At 33.1% G+C, this 22,076-nt stretch overlaps 1 protein-coding gene across 1 annotated transcript in view; it reads right to left on the bottom strand.

Moving 5' to 3' along the window:
- Positions 1 to 22,076, bottom strand: part of DNAH8 (dynein axonemal heavy chain 8) — a 137,324-nt gene that overhangs the window by 35,320 nt on the left and 79,928 nt on the right. The window contains exons 53-70 of the mRNA XM_040612234.1: positions 20,874 to 21,087; positions 20,216 to 20,325; positions 19,504 to 19,667; positions 17,984 to 18,176; positions 17,436 to 17,558; positions 15,618 to 15,748; positions 15,156 to 15,309; positions 14,538 to 14,702; positions 13,710 to 13,936; positions 13,203 to 13,321; positions 9,124 to 9,227; positions 7,256 to 7,432; positions 5,767 to 5,934; positions 4,377 to 4,589; positions 2,915 to 3,052; positions 2,454 to 2,581; positions 1,197 to 1,368; positions 241 to 396 (exon numbers count right to left, since the gene is read on the bottom strand). Of these exons, the coding sequence (XP_040468168.1) occupies positions 241 to 396; positions 1,197 to 1,368; positions 2,454 to 2,581; positions 2,915 to 3,052; positions 4,377 to 4,589; positions 5,767 to 5,934; positions 7,256 to 7,432; positions 9,124 to 9,227; positions 13,203 to 13,321; positions 13,710 to 13,936; positions 14,538 to 14,702; positions 15,156 to 15,309; positions 15,618 to 15,748; positions 17,436 to 17,558; positions 17,984 to 18,176; positions 19,504 to 19,667; positions 20,216 to 20,325; positions 20,874 to 21,087 (2,856 nt within the window). The remainder of the gene's footprint in view (positions 1 to 240; positions 397 to 1,196; positions 1,369 to 2,453; positions 2,582 to 2,914; positions 3,053 to 4,376; positions 4,590 to 5,766; positions 5,935 to 7,255; positions 7,433 to 9,123; positions 9,228 to 13,202; positions 13,322 to 13,709; positions 13,937 to 14,537; positions 14,703 to 15,155; positions 15,310 to 15,617; positions 15,749 to 17,435; positions 17,559 to 17,983; positions 18,177 to 19,503; positions 19,668 to 20,215; positions 20,326 to 20,873; positions 21,088 to 22,076) is intronic.

Raw genomic sequence — 22,076 nt, 5'->3', positions numbered from 1 at the left:
TTCTTGCTAGATTTCATACCAGTGTATACTTATATATAATCTTTTCCAAGTTCCTGAATGGGATTTACAGCTCTTGTCAAGTTCCCTGCTGATGCATCTACACCATCACCAGTCTCCATACAAGCTGAAGTTATCTCAGATATGTATGTATGAGAGTTACACTGACTCAAATGCAAACACACCCTAAAGCAATGTTTGAAGGAATATAATACAGCATATTATTCCTTTAACACTCTTCACCTGTAATTCATTATCCTGTTCTTTCTTTTTAATCCATGATTTCCCTTGAGTTTGTGGGTCTACCAAAAGTGGATATCTAGTTGCCTTAGTGACAATGATACCGTTCTGAATTGAGAGATAATCTCCAGGCAGTCCTTGAAGATGCCACTCACTAATCTGAAGAATAGAATAAATAATAATTAAAAAAAAAAAGTAGTTTGGAATAAAACCTCACTGGAACTATCCTTCAGTTATGATTTTCCTAAGAAATAATGGGGACATCAAGCTAAATGGGATGCATACTTGAACTTGCTGAAAAATGATTAATGTAGATGGAAAATTTTTTCCATTTGTTTTTATTTTTATGGATGTTTTTAACATTTATATAGTAAAACAAAAAAGAGATTTTAAAAATGTAAGAAAGTCGAAAAGCAGCTTGACATCCATATTAAATGTTGGGATCAAGTATGAGAAACCCAGGCTGAGAGCATTTTGGGGGCTTAATATTGACTTCAGGAAGCTTGAAGATTCTGGCATTGTCTCCTGTTTGATTTTTCATATATTCACAGTGAAAAGACTTTATTAATTCTATTTTAAATGTCCTCTTTAATATAAAAATTTTGAAACTAGACCCAGATAATACTGACAGAAAAAGCTAACAACCAAACTCACAGCTTTAGTAGATGTGATCTATAGCTGTGGTGATGGGTTTTCAAAATAAGGTACTTGAAAGTGCACTTTCTTATTGTACTATTATATAATTGCCAGTATGTCACCTGTTTATCTGTCTAAAATGACTCAGTACTCAAATTTTTAGTGGTAATTGCCAAGAACATTTGTAAACTACTGAACTACACTGCACAGCAATATTGGGGATTATAGTTCTGTTCTAAGCAAGCATAACAGTAAATTGGCTAACAGTCACAGAATATATTAATTAAAATTAAAATGAAACCTAGCAAGCACCAAAAACTTACTGTTGGTGGATCCACCAACATAGAAATCAGGTTCAAATTTTCAGAAAAGGGGATTTTGTGGGCTCTCATCTGTGCTTCCCATAAATCTTTAAGCAAAAGCTTCCTGAAGTTTTGATTAAAAGGTCCACAGTATGAAAGAAAACCTGTGCAGAGCAGAACGTCTCCCACAAGTCTAGAAAAGGAACAAAATAATAATTAAAAGGTGATGTACAACTTCAATTTCTATTGATGTAGACAACCAGTTTTTGAAACATAACATTTCTGTTCTGAAGAAAATTTAAGGAGAGACCTGTTGCTCTTTGAGAACAACAAATAGTTTCTTTGTGTTTTCAAAATATTTTTGTGGCAAAACTTGAGTAGTACTGTATGAAAATATTATCTTCATCCCTACAAGTTAATAAGGCCCTGACGAAAACTATTCCTTCTTTCAATAATGAAGCAGGAAATTGGTTTATTTCTTAAAAATATGCCTGCAATACAATATTTATCAGAAAAACCAACTTAATTTTCTTGGAATGGGCAGACTTTACCAGAAATGCCCAGTTTCCTCATAGGAAATTTATGGGAACAGATGTATTCCACAGAAGCTAAGTCCAAACTTTCAGGGTTTTTACCTTTAGCAACCATTTTGACACATTACCTGTTTTCTAGACAGCTAGGACCTCTGCTCCTAGGCTGCTCAACATTTTGTCATTTAGACGGCAACACACTGGGGACTCCCAGGTTTCTCAGAATAAGGCCTACAGTCCAATGTGTTTTGACACACGGACTACAGGACAAGAGTCTGGTCTCCAAGCCTCCTCCTTTTATTCAAATATGCCATAATTAAAATCAAAATGGATGCTTCTTTTCCTATTCAGTATTAGGCTAAGAATCTTTCCTTCTTCCTTCTCAGTTCCACCCTTAGATCATCTCTACCTCCCGCTTATCTGAAGGTTTCGCTTCCCCAGTAACGTTGGAACAAGCTGCAGTGTTAGGGGGACAGGAGAGGCAACTGTAATACAGGCATATTAGTGTACTAAAAATAATCCCTTTGGAAATAAGTTCCAAAATCAGAGGTACTGTTCTGAACTGAAATACAAGCACTCAACACTCAGGTATTCACTTATGAAAAATAAAAAATTCAGGATATTTCACTTAATTGTGTAACTATATCAAGATTTCCAGGAGGAAAATTATGTACAGCTATTAAATCTACTAAATTGCTTACTAGCTCTTCAGTTTTTACACATTTTTTTCCTCTGATGAATTTGATACCTGTTAATCTGAGATTTAAATTCTTTACTTTGCTGAGTCCACCTAACTTTCTCTCCACTCAGTCCATATATAAGTGCAGAGGCTGCTTGCATCTTTCTTTTGCATGTTTCTGCATCATTCTGTAAGTCCTAAAATGGAATAAAAATGTTCTACATAATTTCATATTAAAGGCAAAAATCTAGAGTTATTTTATATATTTTTTTCATTCTCTTATAATTATTTATTTATAACTCATTCTTGAGAACTCTAAGTGCATGTATAATCTATCGTCTACTACGTTTTTATTTACAGAAAGAAGGAAATACGGGAGAACACAGATTTAAATCTGTTATTTTTATATCTGCACCTTATCCGTGTCATTCAAGGTAGAAGGCCCTAAATGTGTGTTTGTATCAATTCCTGATTACATAACAGCATTATATGCAAACATTTTTCATAATACTAAAATACTTTTATCTCACCATTTTCTCCTTCATTGCTGCATCAAAATTTGCTCGCACTTTATCCAGCTCAGCTTGCTTTTCATCGAGTGCCTCCTGAGCCTTTGCTAATTCTGCATTAGCTGTTTTCAAGTAGCCTTCCTGTTTTGCCAAGTTAGCCTGCAAAGAGAAGAAATATTAAAACAATAATCATACAAGATTTGAATATACTTTGATGAATTGTTTTAAGCCTGCTTAGCTTTTAATCATGAGACAATAATATTAAAAAATCTTTTATATTAATATTTATATTAAAAATATTTAAACTGAAAACTATGTTATATATAGTTCAGTTATGGGTTTCTTTGTTAAGTAACAATGTGGTACTTAAGATTCCTATTATATATTGGCAACTTTATTTCTTTTAAAAAAATTTACATTTGAAGAAGCTGATTAGGGAAGTAAGGTTTCTGATCTGTACATATTAATTAGCTTAGAGGAACAATCACTCAATCTTCTTGCTTGATTGTATTCTTTATTATTCCTTTTTTATTTGTATATTCTGTAGCAATCAACAATCACAACAACAGGAAATTGGTTCTGTATCACTAACAATATAGCTGTTGCTCACTAGAAAATCAGGGTCCTAAACCAGTGAATCATTGCTCCTAAACTGATATTTATGCTAAACATGGGAAATTCATTAAATAATTTTTTTGAATCATCCACCTGCATTACAGTTGCTTTTGTAAATAACACTTCTACCAGTGAACAAAAAATGTGGGAAAGATTTGGAGGCACTATTCAGATCTTTTCCTCTTTTACTACTTTTTTTTTTTTTTAAGCTGTGCTACATGTAGGGATTAAATACTTTTTTTAGAATCCAAAAAGTAACAATTACTGCCTTAGAGTTTTTATAAGGTCTTTACCTCTGATAAAATTCTTTATTCAACTGTTCACAAACATCAAAAAGAACACCCACACTAAAGTAAAAATTACTCTTAAAAATGTTTTCCTCAGTTTGGTTGCTGCTATCACAACATGAATCCTTTACCAATGCGAGCTCTGAATCTCTCTAGAATGCCAATATTTACACAAGATCTCAGTCCTGCACTCCCTCTAAGTTATTGTCTGAAAACAAAGCAGATGAAATAGCTGCAAAGCTGTGTTTGCAGGACTCTAGAAGAGAAATGAAGACCCTGGTGCAAATTTTTGAAAACAATATAAAATAATTATAACATAATAAAAACAAAGACTGAAAACACCATTCGCTGTACACAGTAAATGAGAGCACATAAATTTGATCTAGGCTAACTTTTTGTTCTGTGTTACGTCTAGAATTAAGAGTAGGAGATGTGGTTTTTCTGCTTTTGGCATCCTTAAGTCACAGGCAATCATATCTAAATAAAATTATCTAAAAATATTTTTTACATCCTACTAATATTAAAGGAAATTAAATTAAATTGCATGGAAAGGAAACACAAGGCAAGAAATTATGTATTACCTTAAGAGGTAAGACTTCTCTGTGAATACCATAAAATGCTACCATGGCTTGTGTCCAAGAGAGGAGTCCTGCCACATTACCACACACCTTTTTACCATGCTCCAGTGTATAGTCTTCCATATTAAAGTAAGGCTGAAGTAATTCTACTGTCTCTTCATTGATTGTATCCTTAGGAAACTGCTGTAGACTTTGCAAGAATGGGCCACTCATAAGCTGCAAAAACCAACACAGGATATTTATAAGCTATTTACACATTTTACATTCAAAAGCTTGTTCGTAGGTGAGATGTTGAAAAAAAGTTCCTAAAATTCTTCTGTAAAAAGAAGTCGTTCATATAGTTAATATTATAAGTGTGCTATTCAGTTGTAACACCTCCCACATGCCTTCAATTATTTCAGTTTTAAGCAGTTACACTCCAGTAACAAGGCTTGAAAGTTAATGATGTATTTTCCATATTCCTGTGTTGCCATTTAAAAAGCATTTAAGAAGCAGCATTTCATAAAAAACTTGAACCAAGATAAAGCCTCAGAGATACATATCTAAAGAATACAAAAAAAACCCCTGCTTATGCATTTCTGAAATGTGATCTAAATTCTTCCAGAAAGGGAAATCATTGGTTTTAACTTTTTTCTAACAAATGTTTTACAAGTTAAAGGCAACTCATGGAATAACTGCCTATCCCATTTCATTATATTAGTGGAAAATTTAAAGTTTTGATGATTTCTTAGTTCCAGGAAAAGGCTAAAGAAAAAGCAAGAGCTCTATTCATACCCCAAATACATATTTTTTCTTCATTTGCATGATGAAAAAAATGAGGCAATAATATTGGCAAATTATTACACTAATAGAGGTAGACCAGGATTTAAAGAATGGCAGGAGAAGGCAAGGAAACAAAGGGTATCCTAAGAGAAGATCAAAGTCCAGAAGGAAGAGATGACTGTCTGACCACAGAATATTGAAATGCAGAATAGGAAAAGTGACTATCTCTTAGTCAGTCAAATAATCTCTCAGACAATCAAGGAGCCTTAAAGAATCAGAAAAGACTGTTTAAGTGTAACATACAAGTTACCAAGGAAAAAGAGGTTTTATTTCCAGGATGCCCTTATCTCATGTATGGTTAACATGTTTAATATGATTTATTTCTTTACCATCAAGTCATACGCCAGGAACAGGACAAGGAAAATCTAAAGCTCCTATGGCAAAAGTCTCTAAGCAAATCACCTACTACTTGCTACCAAATAAACTCTGTTTATATACTATGCTTATCTTAAAACCATGTATTTGCCTTTTTAGAAAATTCTGTCCTGTTTTAAGCAAATGGCATTATAAATTCTTTGATATGCAAGTTATTTCTGATGTTTAAGAAACAATGTTTGAAAACTCTACTTACTTTCAATGATTCTCCCCATGATGGCTTGCTGCAAGGCTTTTCTGGATCCATGGTAACTGGGTCCACATGCTTTTGGAATAGTAGCAGACAACAGTCCATGACCCTCATAATCAGGTGAGGAGGTTTTGCAAGTTTTCTAACAGTAGCGATATCCACTGGTTTGATGGTCTATTTGGCAAGAAATGTAACAGAATCCTGCATCAATACCATTAGTCTATTTTCCCATTCAAAATCTTGATTTTAATGTTTGTTTGTCATACTCTTCTCTGAGGCAAATTTGTACTACACACATACAAAAAACTTAGTAACTGGACTTACTTTAATAAATTTCATAGATTCATGAAACTGTATTAATTTTAATTAATATATATTATACAAGAATATTTTCCCAGTGCTAAAGACATCACTCAAAATAAAATTTAAATACATGGAGCAGCAGCATTAACTTGTCAGTTTAAGTGACTGAAGAAAAGTATGTTGTAAAATTGCATAGGACTTAGTTAAAAGCAGTTTCCTTGGTAAAGTAGTAGTATTTTTGATTTTTAAGGGTTAAGCGTCATTTGTTCTGAGGTGGATTTTATTGGTTTTGATGGGGTTTAAGTTGTTATAGATATGAGATACAGGTTTTTTACTTCATGTTTAGCAGCATCACTGACACTTTGCTTAGTTCAATAACCAACACAAATAAATGATTGCAAACTTCAAAACTAACATATTAATTTGTGTCTACAAAATGCATGCATGCTTCTACCTGTCTAGAAGAAATAATTACAGACACATTATAGAAACACAGAATGAGTCCACACATTTTGCAAGTGAATTTTGTGACCATTTTTTGAAGTTTTATTTATCTCATTATCTAAATGTCGGTGTAAGAGCAAAAAATGCTCCTTTTCTGGCTTTTCCCACTCAATATTTTTTGTCACAAATTCTGGTAACTGGAACAGAAGGCTTTAAAAATGTAATATATAATTCTTTACTTTTTAATTGTCCAGAGCAGAATAATGAAATCTTGTAGTACAGCAATACCTCCAAATTTCTTAACCTAATACTGATCACCACAAATCCCCTTTGTTTCCTGTTTCCCTGCAAAGTAAGGGTTTTTTGGTGAAGGAAGAGGCAGCCTTTCATTGGTCTTAAAAGAAAGACTAGTGGTTAAGTATGAAGAAAAACCATTTTTTTCTTAAGACAGAAGTACTCTCCTGTATTCAGAATAACATATTCTAAATGTATCTGTAACTTTTGGAAATTCTTCATAATGATCAAGTATTAGGGTGGAAGCAGAACAAATACTTTCAAATACTCTGTATCTGTTTAAGGAAAAAATGTGAAGTCCAGAAATATTCATCAGAGACATGACCAATAACTGTGAAGAGCTGGTGACAGCAGTCAAACCCAAGTGACAGCCGCATGTTGGTGGCTCTAGCCTTTCTTTCACAGGTGGCTCAAGTAGTATTAAACTAAATAAAATGTTGGGAATTTTACTCACATTCAGTGCAGCTTCTGCTATTTCTAATGCTGGTTTAGCTGCCTCCAGTTTACTCTCTGCTTTCATTTTTTCTGAATCGATTTCATCTACAATTTTTTGTGCTTTATCTTTCACACCTTGGACTTCATTTCTTACTGTAGCTGCAGCTTCAGCACTTTTTGTGACTTCTGCAAGTACCTGAAATGATTATAAACACATAAAATATATAAATCAAAATGATGGAACAAGTGATTACGTTATCAGACACAAAAGAAAACCAGTACGTAAAGGCTATTATATAGAAAAATATAAAGCTAACCCTAACAGTATATATGGCATTATATAAGTATAGAATAAAAATTAATACAATTTACAGAATCTCTACAGAGAAATAGTTTATGATTCTCCCAGCAGAAGTTGGATACTAAAAAATGAATTATTTTTATAATGGATAGAAGACCTTTGAGTGGCTTTTACAGCCAGGTTTTTAGCCTATGATGGATTTTTATCCTATTTGAACCTATACTTTTTCAATAAAATAAGTATTTGCTTTTTTCACTATAAATCTGCAGATAACAATAGTATAGCCAATAAAACTAATGGAAGATGGCAAACCATCTGCACCAATAGTCAGCCTTTTATTCCTTTGGTCTAAAAAGCTCACTTTTAATAAGCCTATTCAAAGAACAGCCCCATATGAATTCACAGAATGAAGTTATCCATTTGTGACTAGTTCTTCAGTAAATATGTTTTTAATTTTCTTGTACATGTGTGACATACAGTTGGTGTCAGAATGTTTTTTGACCAGTATCAGCTATAAGGTCAAGGCTGACACTTTATGCATTTACAAGAACATAAATAATACTGTCAAATACCAGTGGAAAAAAATGACAGATAAAATCCCAAAAAAACCTCAATTTTTTTTTAATATTTTTTTTAATTCAATTTTGATTTCTATAGGACTCAGTACTAAGGACAAGGAAGAAATATACACAATATGAACAATAATATATGCAGTTCAATACATGTATGTTATTTTATTATTTGTCCTACTACTTCTGATGACTCATAAGTAGTGCTCTCTTGAAAAAGTTGACAACTAGGAGGCTATGTGCATGAATGCCGGAAAGCTATTTCAAAATGTGTATCAAATATAAATATTAAACAAAGTGAGCTCCAACAACATATCTGTCATAATCCTGAAATGTGAGAAGTGTGATTTCATCCCTTTCTGTCATAACTTTATCTCTTATGGGATTAAAGGCAGACCCTTTAGCCATCACTGGCCAAAAGTTTGCTCTCGGGTGCGTACTAAATAAGCAACATCACAGCATTATGGTACCTTTCAGAAAACAGAATGCCTATATTAATACATTCCCTAACATAACTTTCCGGAGAGTCATTTTGGAAACTAGATTTCTACCAGACCAACAACCTCATGAACACATGGACACCTTGTTAATGTAAAAGACAAAATATGAAACTGAACTGTGATGAACTTTTTTCTAAGCAATTTTTAAACAGTAAAGTCCCGTTATCATCTGTTAACTTCTTATCTGCAAATAAGTGCACATATAACCCCAAATTTAACAAATGTCAACGAAGCACAAAAACCTCCCATGAAATAAAAAATGAAACCTGATGCTCATAGAAGTGGGTAAGAAATGGGAGGAAAACAAGGAAGGCACTTAACCTCTTGCAGTCTTAAAGTACCTTACTTTCAGAAGCAAATGCTGAAACAACATGCCACAGAGATAGGAGTGCATTTTAGACTGTGGTACACATTTTTTGGCTTGTACAAATTATGAGAGGATTCTGCAATAGCACTTTACTATATATATCCTGGGTGCTATCAGCTGTTTTTTGCTCTTTAACACTTAAGTACTTACTTTATCTGCCTTAATAGATGCCAAAGCCAGTTCTTTCTCCTTAATGGCCAGCTCCTGAGAGAGTTTAGCAACGGATTCACTGGCCTCCATCAGCTTAGAGAGACCTATTAAATAAAAGATAAAATTCAGAAAATTAAACGCTTTCTTTTCCTAGTTAGATAGTACAGTCCAGCCCTACATCCAAAATGCCTTGTACCTTGTGTACTCATTTAATTTGTGTAAAGGAGAGAAAGTGGGTATAAATAGTTATGCTATCATGATTGTGCCTACTATTCACTTTTCATGGATATAATATATAAATATAAATAATCTCACAAGGTGCAAAATTATTATAAATAAGCTTGATTCTTCAAAAAAGAAATCCATACTTCTTAGTTTTAGTTTGTTATAGCTGTAAACAGTACCTAGAAGTGTATAGCTGTAAACAGTACCTAGAAGTGTATAGCTGAATATATCCTTATGCTCATTACATAGATGTCCTGGGAGGAAAAAAAAAAAAAAAAAGGGAAGAGAAAGGAAAAAAGGTAGAGACAAGGGAAAAAGGGGATCTGTCAAGGATCTGTTGTGTTATGAAGTCACAGGACAATCAGAACAGCAGACTGATACTGCATTTATATGATTGCATGAGGAAATGACACAAATATTAGGATTCATAACTGCCTTCCATTAAGGAGTTATTTCTGGAAAGAAGAGGGAAGAAATGGAGACAAAAGCGAACCCAAAGGTCACAGTAAGATTATGACCTCCAGCTCCTGCATATTAAGTTTACCCTCTCGTCCCTGGTGACAGAGTGCAGAAAAACACATATAAGCCTCTGCACCCACCTGGCTTAGGGCCAGTCCCATTATAGCTTTTATGTGTGCTGAAGCAACCATCCAGAGACTGTTCAGCCTTACGCTGTTTCCCAGAAAGAGGTAAGTTTTCTCCCTCTACAATTATACGTGTAGTCTTTCCCATGCATTCATGCTGTCTTGCTTATAGATTTGAGCACAGATCTTTGGCTGATCCTGAGCTTCCCATTGCATGCTGAAGGCTCTCTAGCCTCTCCTCTCTTCTTCATCACTGAATCTTAAAATCTTACAACTTGCCTGGAAGCACTCCCCTTATATCCCTCTCTCCCTGAGAGCTAGAGTCAGAGAGAGCACATTTCCAGTTACACATTTGATGTGTGATGTTTTGCTGTGATGACTCTCCACTTATCTGTTGCCACATTTCACACAGATGAGCAGTGTCTCCTAGAACATTTCTTGTTCTTCTGACACAGCTGCCTCATGATCAGGCTATTGCCATTCTACAGGCTTTTTATTACTCCTCAAAAAAAAAAAAGGTTATTTTGCCACTCTCAATAATAAAGTCCAAAGGTATATTCACTGAGAGACATTGAGTGGGAGATGAGAGATGTCTTAGAATGTTTCCTTTTCCCAGACATATGACACTTCTTAAAATACTGTAAGGGATAGATACATACACACTAACATTCTACGCCTACCTCCCACTCCTCTGACAGCAACAATTTTCAATATGGTTGTTACTTCACGTCACTGTAAAAAAAGTTCTGAAAGGGAAGCTATAAAAAGGAATGATATAATAGCCTTTGCTCTTTTAACATTCTTTGCACTCTAGGATTGTAACATGGAAAGAAAGATGGCCAAAGAATGGGAACATGCAGAATAAGAAGAACTGAAGAATTTCTGCTACAAATAAAAAACTTAATAGCTTTTTCAGGTACCCTGCATACTTCCAATCACAAGAAACATTTTTTTTTTTTTTTTTTTTTTTTTTTTTTAGTGCTTGTAGTAATAAATGAATGCCTAATTTAGGCATTAGAAATTGGAACTGTAATTTTCAGAGGGGTATGTAGAACTCCAAGTAAGAACCTTATTGATATCAGCTACAGCTTATCTAAGCAAGTTAAAAAGGCACCATATATTTTAATCCTATAGAGAAAATTGAAGTAGTCTTTATCTTTTGTCCATGTCTTATGTAACTAGCAAAAAAATAGAGAATATAGAAAAAATATAAAAATATTTAGTAAGATACTAAGCCACAGTACTCAGCACCTCAAAGATTAAACTTCTGACAATTAGCAGATCTAGCAACAAGTTGCTCAAATAGACGACACACCCAATTTGTTGAAGCTAAACTGAGGTCTTCTGTAGAACCACAGTTCTATATGAAAAGACGCTATCTACACATGTGGTGCTCTACCAAGGATTCCCCAGACTGATTCTGAGACAGCATAAGACATGAAGCATTCAGAAATAATGGTATTTGTCATTGGATTTCAGTTTTCCCTCATCTCTCTTACAAGATTTCTCACCCAAAGTGACAAAGCAGAAAAGAGATTACTTGTATCTTTCAAAATACGTTGCTCATAAGATACTACAGTGCTGACAATCATACTTTCAGTGTGCTCGCACCAGGGACTTTTCTAGAAATCAGTATTGATTGAGCTATTTCTTACAATTTTGTTGCTATACAAGCATCCTGAATTGTCCCAGACATCCAGACATACAGGAAAAATATTTCAACAAGGAGATGAAAACAGCGATGTTATCTCATCTGAGTTTAATAACATAAAATTTAAATCTCATATCAGGATAAACTCCTAACAAATTGAAACAACTTTCAAGGTTACTCTTTTTAACCTTCTAAATCTTTTTGACATTAAGTGATGAAGGACTAAGGATTAAAGGAGGGATGTGTGAGATGATAGCAAAATAATACATAACAAACTTTTTGAGAAAGTTCTTTAGAATGCAATAAACTTTATAGTATATTTGGAGGCAGGGATAACCAGTATTTTTGTTGGTTTGTAATACATCTTTTCTATGCAAGTAAAACTATTTAGAATATCTCCTAACTGGCATGAGTATTGCCCATAAGCCAACAGACATGATTTTCTGAGCATCAATGATATAATGTACATGTACCTCATCACCTGTTTGGAAGACCATGTAAGGAATTAGATACAAATTCACTACATGTGAAATTTTTTTTACAAAGCTGAAGCTACTTTGGTTACTTCTTTTAAATTATTTTTGAAAATAGAAGAACTGGAGAAAGACTAAAAAAACCCTACTCATTGTCAGAAATCTTCAAGGTTCTCAGACTTTTTTTTGCATCTCAAGCAGGACTGATGATAAGTTCTGACTTCTAGAAATGGCAACAGATCCATACAGGGAAATTTGCATAATGTGAAAATATTGAGGATCACTTACTCCTCTACAGTCCACTCTAATTCAGTAAACAGTTTTTGAATAAATATCTACCCATTCTTACTCTATTATGTTCTTCATGTGAAGTGTACCAGTTGCATTTTTAATAGTCTAAATGCTACACCTTTTATCTTTGTATGAAAATTCTTATGTAGAATTCTCTGTTCTTTTAGATTGATATACAATATCTTTTCCCATAAAGACCAAGTTTTCTAAGCTGTTCAGTTGCTTGTGCAGATTTACTGAAGCACGTCTAGATGCTAACCGGAGAGAATTTGAAATGTATACTGAACTCAAGAAGTACTAATCTAATGTGCAAAATTGGGTCACTTCAAACATATATCCAAAATTAGAAGGACATTTTAATCATGTTTTTCTGTATTTCAGATTCCTAGTTATAAAGTGACCACAAATAACAGCTACTTATTCTACAGTAGAAATCTGAAACAAATCGACTGTGAAGTGCTCAAATTGTACAGCAAGAATTTCCATAGACAAGTCCAGAAGTAAATTAATAACTGTTTAGAGATACCTCACTCTACAGTAGTAAATCAGCTGCTCTCTCTGGCCATCTCCACGTTCTACTGTGTATTACAAATGCTAAATTGGAAATAATAAAGTTTAATATAATGCTGAGATGAATGATCAAAAGCTGGCACCTTCTCTGAGGCATTTTTATAAGAGAATCGTTGTGAGTTGGTAAGAGCTAGAATGCTTTGAAATGGTTCTCATAGGCCGCTACTTTTGGACTGATCCAGCAAAACTGATTTTAAGTGATTACTGAATAAGACAACTAATATTAAAAACACAGATCATTGGAGACCATGCATGGAAAAACACATATATCCCTATATTGCTTACCAATTTGCATACGTTCAACTTGTTCGCTAATACTCTCTAATTTTTCAGTATAAACTTCTTTGTAGCCATTGATGAAAGCAAGATAAGACTTAGGTGTTACATAAGCTCTTCTTCTATACCTAAAATATAGTATATTGATAACATCAACTTCATACATATTTTTGGAATGTACAGCTATCTGATTAATTCCAATCCAAAAGAAGATTATATAAATCAAGTCTTTCATTCAGTCAATATAAAATTTCTTCAGAATGCAAATCCTTACTTCCAATTACATTGCTTTGTATCCACAAAAGCAACATTAGATTGCTGAGTAGTGGGAACTGAGATCATTAATTTGCAACATAATAATAATTATTTTTCATAGCCTTTGCAAATATGGATATAGCAGATTTATTTTTGTATTAGTCTTTAAAGACATTTATCGATTCATACAACATGAGCTTAAAAAACACTATCAGTAGCAATACTTTGGGGATAAATTATTCCATTTGTATAAAATATTACCTTCGGAAATAATTCTCACAGCTTTCTGAAACTATATCATGAAAGAGACCCATGGTTTCCACTACTTCTGTTTTAACTGATGAAGAGCAGATCATATCAAATTCTGAAAGAAAATAACTGGCTACAGCTACAAGAGCTTCCTTGGGCCATGGGTTGAACCAATCAATGGTGCATCCTGATATAAGACCAGGAAATTTCAAAGTACGTGCACGGAACTTCTCACCAACCTAAAGAAAGTAACACTGTTAATTTGTGATATGATACTTAATAATGTCCATTAAAATATTTAATTTGCATAAATCACTAAACAGGCTATTTTTTGTGCTAATTTTCTGCTTAGAAAATCCTGCAGTTTTTTCTTTTCTGTAAGTATTTTGCTAAATTTCCAATTTTCCATATTTTCTGAAATTTGAAGAAAGAAGTTCATGACAAACATAAATATGGCTTAATATTTTAAAACCTCAATTAACTTATTTTAATTTCCATTAAATTATTGTTTTCAAGTAACAAGCAAGAATTTCACAAAAATATGTTCATTGATTTGTATTAGGATGTTCATTAATTTGTATTAGGAAAGAATAAGCCAGGAGGAACAAGTGAAAATTACTTTGACATGTAAAGAATGATTTAATTTTAAAGTATTTTGGTTTTAAATTCTGACAACTGCACTATTACTTTTATTATCTCAGCAATTATAATTGGAATTCAGTAATATTTTAATGTGTATTAAAATCTCACTAAAAATATAAAGCTTTACTAATCCTGTCACACCTTATAGGATAGTTTGCTAATGGTAGCAAGCAAGACAGATACGAAGAAAAAACTTACTGGAGAAAAGCAGAGGACAACATGCAAGTTTTTCTTTGCCCGGGTTAGAAAATATTCATAAAGATTATCAAAGGTAGGAGGGCACCGAGGCATCTCTTTTTTCATCACAGGTATTAATCCTTGGGTGATTTCATCCAATTCATCCCGAGCAATTAAATTAGAAATCTTTTTATAAAATTAAAATTGATAAGAAAATAAATTGCATGGATGTAATTATTATAGAGTTTATAAATACTTTTCTACTTAAAGCTGTATTTCTTTCTCTGCATATATACAGTTTAGACACAATAAAACCAAGATTCGTCTGTGATTTAGTCTTATGTTACTCCATTAAAAACTAGGAAGTCTTAACTCAGGAAGAGTATGGATCTTGACTGGCCAGTGAATCCTCCTTTAATAAAGGCTACTGAAATACCCACCACAGCTCCTTATCTTTTTCTGGCCTACCTGAAATAAAGAACTTCATACCAAAATAACTCCTTACTTTTAAAGTTCAGATATTTTAGAGCTAATCATTATTGATTCTACAATTTATTACCAAAATAAATAAACTAGTGGAAACAAATTCTGCAATTTCCTGCTTCTAAAGTACATTGCCTGGCATGTTGACACTCTTACCTCGCCTGAAGACAGGAGATTATTTATATATTCTAAAAAACACTCCTCTTTTATTTCATTATCAGTGAAGATAAAAGTGATGCCTTGTCCTTCTACTCCAGCTGTTCTATACAATAATTTTAAATCATCTGACAGATTGTTTACATTATAGGATCTAGGAGGAATAAGAAACATTACTTGTTAATTCAAAATAACTTAGAATAATGCTATCTTCATATTATAGAGTTTTATAAATGATAGTGCAAACATCCTTTGTAAACACACGTATTTTGGCTCAGGAATAGCTAACTCATGGTCCAGCTTTTTCAGCTCAAACATAATCCAATGTTAAGAATTTATTGTTTTCCACATTTTAAACGTGGAAAAAAAAAAAAGCTGTTAAAAACATAAGGTTATGACTGTGTAAAGAGAAATTAATAACATAAATTGGATTTATATATTTCTATTTCTTGCATTGCTTACCTGGTTAAAGTGATCTGAAATATTTTATAGCCAGCAATAAAGGAGGCCAACCTTGAAAGACTTTGTTTTCCAGAACCACCAACTCCAACAAGTAAAGCATTTCCATATGCTGTCCGAATTATCCGGGAAATCTATACATGAAAAAATAGAAGCAAAGCTCATTAATACATTTAAATTAAAATGTTAATTAGCAAAATTAAAAATTTGTTATAATCTACACTTTATTTACTATGGTACAATGTAAAATTATTAAAAGGATGCTTGCAGAAAATTCTTCCTCTCAAAAGAGCACTTGTACATTCTTCAAGAATTTTGTGTAGCTAATGAAGAAGCTGCATGGTTCAGATGGTTATAATCAGTTACCCATAGGATTTAAATGCATAAAGGGAGACATTTTAAGCTTCATTTTATGTTGAAGGTATCATCCTAAATATGTTTAAAAATTGCAATAAAAAAATAGGTGGAAAAATAAACACACTGCATTAATATTTTTAAGAGTCTGAAAGACCCGGACACATTTAACTATCAGTGTTATCTTCTATTTTATTTGCCTTCAATGTTTCCTTTGGAACAGTTTTCTTAACAAGTCTCACAAGATACAAAAGCAGGATTACAAATTTACTATCTTATTGCTTTTTTACACATCTCCTGTGTATATATCACATCTTGGTTTTATTATATGTTAGTGCACCATTACTTTTAAGATGTTAGTTTGCTTTGCCTTTGGTCCTCATGTAAATTAAGTATAAAATGCAAAAGACTGGCATCCACATCAAACCTGTGAATTCTGTTCAATTTTTCCTTCGAAGAAATTTTGGTTTTATGCACATCTCCCTCTCAGCCTATCCAGATAACTATATTTAAATAGAAGTCTAAATGTGCAGTTATGAGGGTGACTATATTTATTGTCACCATAACAACAGCAGGGCTCCTTTCTACTACCAAACTTCATATTCCAGATATTGTGGTTAAAACTTGACTATGGAAATGGAGTATTACAGATTTCAAGGTCTTCTGAAATTCACCTAGCATCACATGAACTATAATTAAAATTATTTTCTTCTGTTTAAATGCAAAGCAAACAAAAGAATTTTGTTCACTTGAGGTCAACTAGAGAACCAACCATCTCCTGTTTTGGTTTCACTGTGGCTTCTATGTGTCTTTTGCCTTTCAGTGAACAGATCATGAAGTTAAAATAATTCCTGGGATAACTAACACAACTTCTTAAACCTGAGGCACAGCACTTCAAAGAGATCTTATGCTTAGCTGAGCCCCGCCCCCGCCATGAATTGGATTCTCATTTCAGATGAATTCTTTCTTTATATCTTCCTTTCCGAATAGGCATTCAACTGATTGTAAACTGAGACTTTCCTCTACCCTACATACTGATTCTACTGCAGCCCCGATTTATATTTCTTTTAATGTCTCTCACCTAATGAGATTCTTCCTCATGTTGTTTTGGTCAGTTGCCAGGTACAGATGCCTTTGGACTGAATTCTTAATGATTAAAAATCATTCTACATACAAAACTTAAACGTGCCTTTTTATGACCTCAGCTTTCCTATTAAGGAAAATCTACATACCTCTAAATACACAGAAGCTTAAACAAATATATAAAATAAGGTATTTATTGCAAAACATGCAAACAGGTAAAATGACTGTAGTTCTTTACTAGTTCTTTAAAATGACTAGGCAAAGATGGCAAGCAACTTTGGGGATAAGAGTAACTTTTCAGAATGTGGCCTCTGATCATAGCTTGCCCAAATCAGGAATACTGTTGCAACAGTTAAACCAATAAAAAAGTAACAATCCCCAAACCTTAATAAGATGTGTCATAGCATCCTTAAAAAACACCAAATCAAGAAATGATCCTCTTATAGATTCATTGTATTGCCTCTGATACATTTGCAATTTTTCACAAAAAAATTCAAAGCTTGGAATCTAGAGAAAATAAAATAAAATAAAATAAATCAGTAACAATACTAGCATGACCCTTCAGAACTTAAAACTGCACTGACATTCTTACACAAACCTGAGCTTGTGTATTGGCCACACATAATGAGATTATCTTGTTAATTCACTGCAGTGATTGTAGTTGTGTTTAAGCAGAACTTTTCTGCTAATGGTGGGAAAAAAAGGAGCAAGGAGACTAAGAACAAATAAACTGTATTTATATGGCATTATTAACTTTAACATTACTAACATGATTTCTTGCATACTAACCAGAAAAATCTAGATATACCTTTACAAAAAATGTGGTAGGTATTCAATAAAACTTTTTGTATGATAGGGGTTCAGCAATATAACATACTTAACAATTAAAGGAAAACTTTGACACCTAGTATTTTAGGTCTAAAATAAAATACCTTCTCATAAATTTTTGGTCGTTCAACCACAATATCTTCTGGTTCATCACCAGTTGGTTCAGGCATCTCCCGTAAAAAATCTACAAAATATGGTTCAGCTTGGAGTACTTTTGCTAAGTCTGTATCCACATATTCCTCAATTGCTTTATTAAGAGTTTTATCAAACCAGGCTGTATCTTCAGGAGTAATAAATCTAAAAATCAAAATTAGTACAATTTTTAAAAACTTATTTGTAATTATGTAGGGAGAAAACCAGCTAATTCAATACTAAAAAAAACTTGTAACTTTTGAAAGAAAACTGCACATTAGGCAGTACATATTAAACAATAGTTACAGAAATTAATTAGGCAATATTCACAGGAATTAAATGCTTCCATACTTTAAAGTATAATAGTCAATCACATAAAACATAAAACACAAAACCAACTTGACTTTCCAACTTTCACCTAGAACTAGGCAATGACAGATCATTTAATTTCTCAGATGAAAAAGGATGAATGATTTCTGAAAAAGACGTTGCTGAGTGACCTTTTTCATCTTTCAACCTGCCACACAATAGCATAATTTATGTTATTACAGTACTGCCTATGAAACTGCAATGAGACAAGGAATAGTGAAAGGAAGATAGTGTATGTCACTACAACCCGACTTCTTTCTCAATCCCTCTTACATAAAAATCTATAATTAACAGAGGAGGATAAACACTGTGGGGAGGAGGGGGCTGGGCGGACTACTGCAAATTGAAATAAAAGACTGCAAATACAAATACTAGTGACTACATTCCATTGTTTAAACTGTATCATCCTCATTTGATTGGTTCAAGACTATTTTAATAAAGATCAAGATCTTTGATGACTCTAATTATCTATGGCTGTGATTATCTGAGAAGTAATCAAGAATGATACTCAGTAGTAACTGATAAACGTAAAAGGCGATAACCACCTCGACCCCAGAAAAAGGAAATGCCAACTTCGAATGTCAAACTACAGAAAAAAGAAATTTTAATCTTTACTTCTTTTCCTTTTCAGTTATACAACTTAGAGGAAAGTAGGTGAAACATTAAAAAGATGTACACAGTGCTCTGAGTTTTCAAATAAGACAAAGAATCCTGAAGAACTGTGGTATAGAGACAGCCTAGATATATATTATATACTTCATTATTGTTTGAGGTTCTTAGTGATGACATTCTAATACTAACCACTATAGAATCTAAAAGCAGCATGGAAGAAGACACTGGATGGCAACACTCTCCCCCCACCCCCCAATATATAACATAACTGTACAAATACGTATCTTTCATGTATTTTTAAATTCCCCAGAACAAATATAAAAATATAAGAACAATTCAGTAAATGTCAGTAATATTGCTTCTAACTTGAAAGCAGAAAATTAACTCTATCACAGCTGAAACCAGAAAAAAGGGTTATCATATTAAGAAGGCTTACAGTTATACAAATTGATGAACATAAATTAAGTAAATGTCTAAACCTATTAAATATAAAAAGTTATAGTTATTATACCTGTCAGCAATTACTCTGGTACATTCATGTTTAAAAAGTGTTAGCAGGACAGCGCTGCTGTTGCATTCTTCTGCCTTTATAGTTAACATTCCCTGCCAAATCCTAGAAAGGTCTCGAAGGTTGAAGATATAGTGGAATTTAGATGGTGTAGGAAGCATCTTTGTCTAAAGAAAAATATTGTTAATATTAAAACCCAGTAACATTTAGAAGGAATCAAGAAAAATATAAATTATAAATGTATAATTAATAACATAAAATGTATACATAACAAAACTACTAATTTTCACACATAGTACTGTGGACAAACTAAGAAGTCATAAATATATCTAATTTGTTTAGAAGCAGGATCTAGCACTAAATGTAAAACTTCAACTCTTATAACATGTAATTATTTCCTATGTTGTTCTGGGCCTTATAAATTAAACATTATAATTTATAAATAATTTCACTGCCTGTTCCTTAGCAATAGTATTTAAAGCTTTGGGTAACACGAATAAAACTATAGGAAAGAATGGATTGATATTTCCATTCATCTGCCTTGCATACTGAAATCTGATTTTTTCCAGATTATATCTCCAAAACTTTCTCAGACCATCTTTCTCCTGTTTTTTTTTCTCATTATAGATACATTGTCAACGAGTATGTGCCTAAATTACATTAATAGGTACTCTCTTCAGACTGATTGTGATAGAACTTTCTCTGTAATTTATACCTTTGTCCACTGCCACAATATTCTGCCTGTTGGGACTAATTTTTTCACCATATCACATACTTCAGGGTTGAATTTTCTACAGGAATGAAAGTATCCACAGCCAATAATACCTGAAAAGAAAAAAATGCCATATAGAGTTAATCTCAGATTGTAGGATATAATAAGCTAGGTTGTGAGCAAGACATGTAAGTCCTTATATAAAACATTAATTTGCTTTCAAATTACAGATTAAATAGTTTTGTCTCTCTTGTCCATGGCTTTTCTGAAAAAGAATAGAAACAGCTGGCAGCAAGTGCTGGGTTTTTTAACAATATACTATATTGACAAAGTTAACAGAATTGAGAACTTTAACAACAGAAGGCATTTCAGACAGCACAGACATTAAAGTATAACCTACATAGTAATAGCAGTGCTCATATTCTTCCAGGAAATGCCATTACTTTCTTAGTAAATATTTTCTTGTCCAAAAGTAGAAAAATAAGCATTTCAAGGGGTTAATTTCTCCTCCACAGCACTATTTTTGCTGTAATACAGCTTCAGTTGTTTTATTAGAAGCACTCTGAATTTGCATGGTGAAAGTGACAAAGAGAACAGACTTTTATACATTTTAAGCTAATTATGAAAAAAATAATTGTACTAAAATGAGAGAAAGAAGTACCAAAAATTTTGTCGATGGATTCATTGGATGGCAATGTACAATTGAATACACAAAACTGTCTTTTTAAACGCTGGGGAATATCATTACGGCCTCCTCCAGGATGTATCATTGCTGCTATTAATTGTACATCTACAATTATAGTGAAGTCTCCAGGTTTATCCAAGCTGTACATTCCTTTCATTTCCATCATCTGACGAACAATTTCATTTGTTACCTGTAAGTTTATGTAATTTGTACAGATGGAAAATCAAATAAGAAAAAAACATACCCTGATATTTTAATTTCTTCTTGTAACTGTACCACTAATCCCTAGAGAGAGGTTTTAACTTTAATCTAAACTCAGATTAAAATATCTTCCTTAGTCATATGGGACATCTTGGTTTACATGATATTAAGCAACAGGAAAATTCTTTCAATGTTGTACTACTATCTAATATCAACAAAATGTGTTGGTGTTCCTTTTAACTAAATAAAGTTAAGGCAATGAACTGGAAAAAAAATTGGGTCTTTTCCAAATTTTGGTCCTGGACATTCAGCTCCAGATTTTCAAGTTATGCCTTTCAGTTCTTCCTTAGGCCCCCTTTGAAGCAAAACATTAACTTTTTTTTGAAACAGGAAGCTGTTTATCCTCAAAAGGTTATTCACTCCACATTCCACTCTACAGCATCTGCATGTATCAGGAAGCATCAGGGTTTGTCCCCATAGTAACTGTTCAAATGATATTCAGCCAGCCTCCTGTGCTCACATACCCCAACAAAGCCACATGATATGCAGCAAGGCACCAATCACAAATCATCATCCCTTTAAAAATATTTCAACAATGTCTTGGGGCTATAACAAAAGACCTAGAGGAGGTCCATAATGGAGATCATTCCTATCACTGAACACTGCCTGGGCCTGTGAGGGCTTTTCCTCAAACACAGCCACCTATGATCTAGACTATGGTCAAGCAGCTCAGTGTTGTGACTTATTCAACGCTAGTTTCAATTTCAATAAAGAAAACCATTAAAGTTCTTTCAAGTGAGACCACACAATGCAAATCAAATAATAGAAACATATTGGCATTTAGGTAGAAGGCCAGGTTCCACTTCAGAGACACTAAAAACACAGGCTTGGCTTTCGTTTTGACAAAAATAGCCTTCTAAAGTCAAGAGGATGAACTATTCAGTCTACATAGATTTATTTATATTCATACTGCTACGT

The sequence above is a fragment of the Falco naumanni genome, chromosome 12 (genome assembly GCF_017639655.2).
Source record: "Falco naumanni isolate bFalNau1 chromosome 12, bFalNau1.pat, whole genome shotgun sequence".
Classification (NCBI taxonomy): domain Eukaryota; kingdom Metazoa; phylum Chordata; class Aves; order Falconiformes; family Falconidae; genus Falco; species Falco naumanni.
This window is presented reverse-complemented; position numbering and strand designations above follow the sequence as displayed.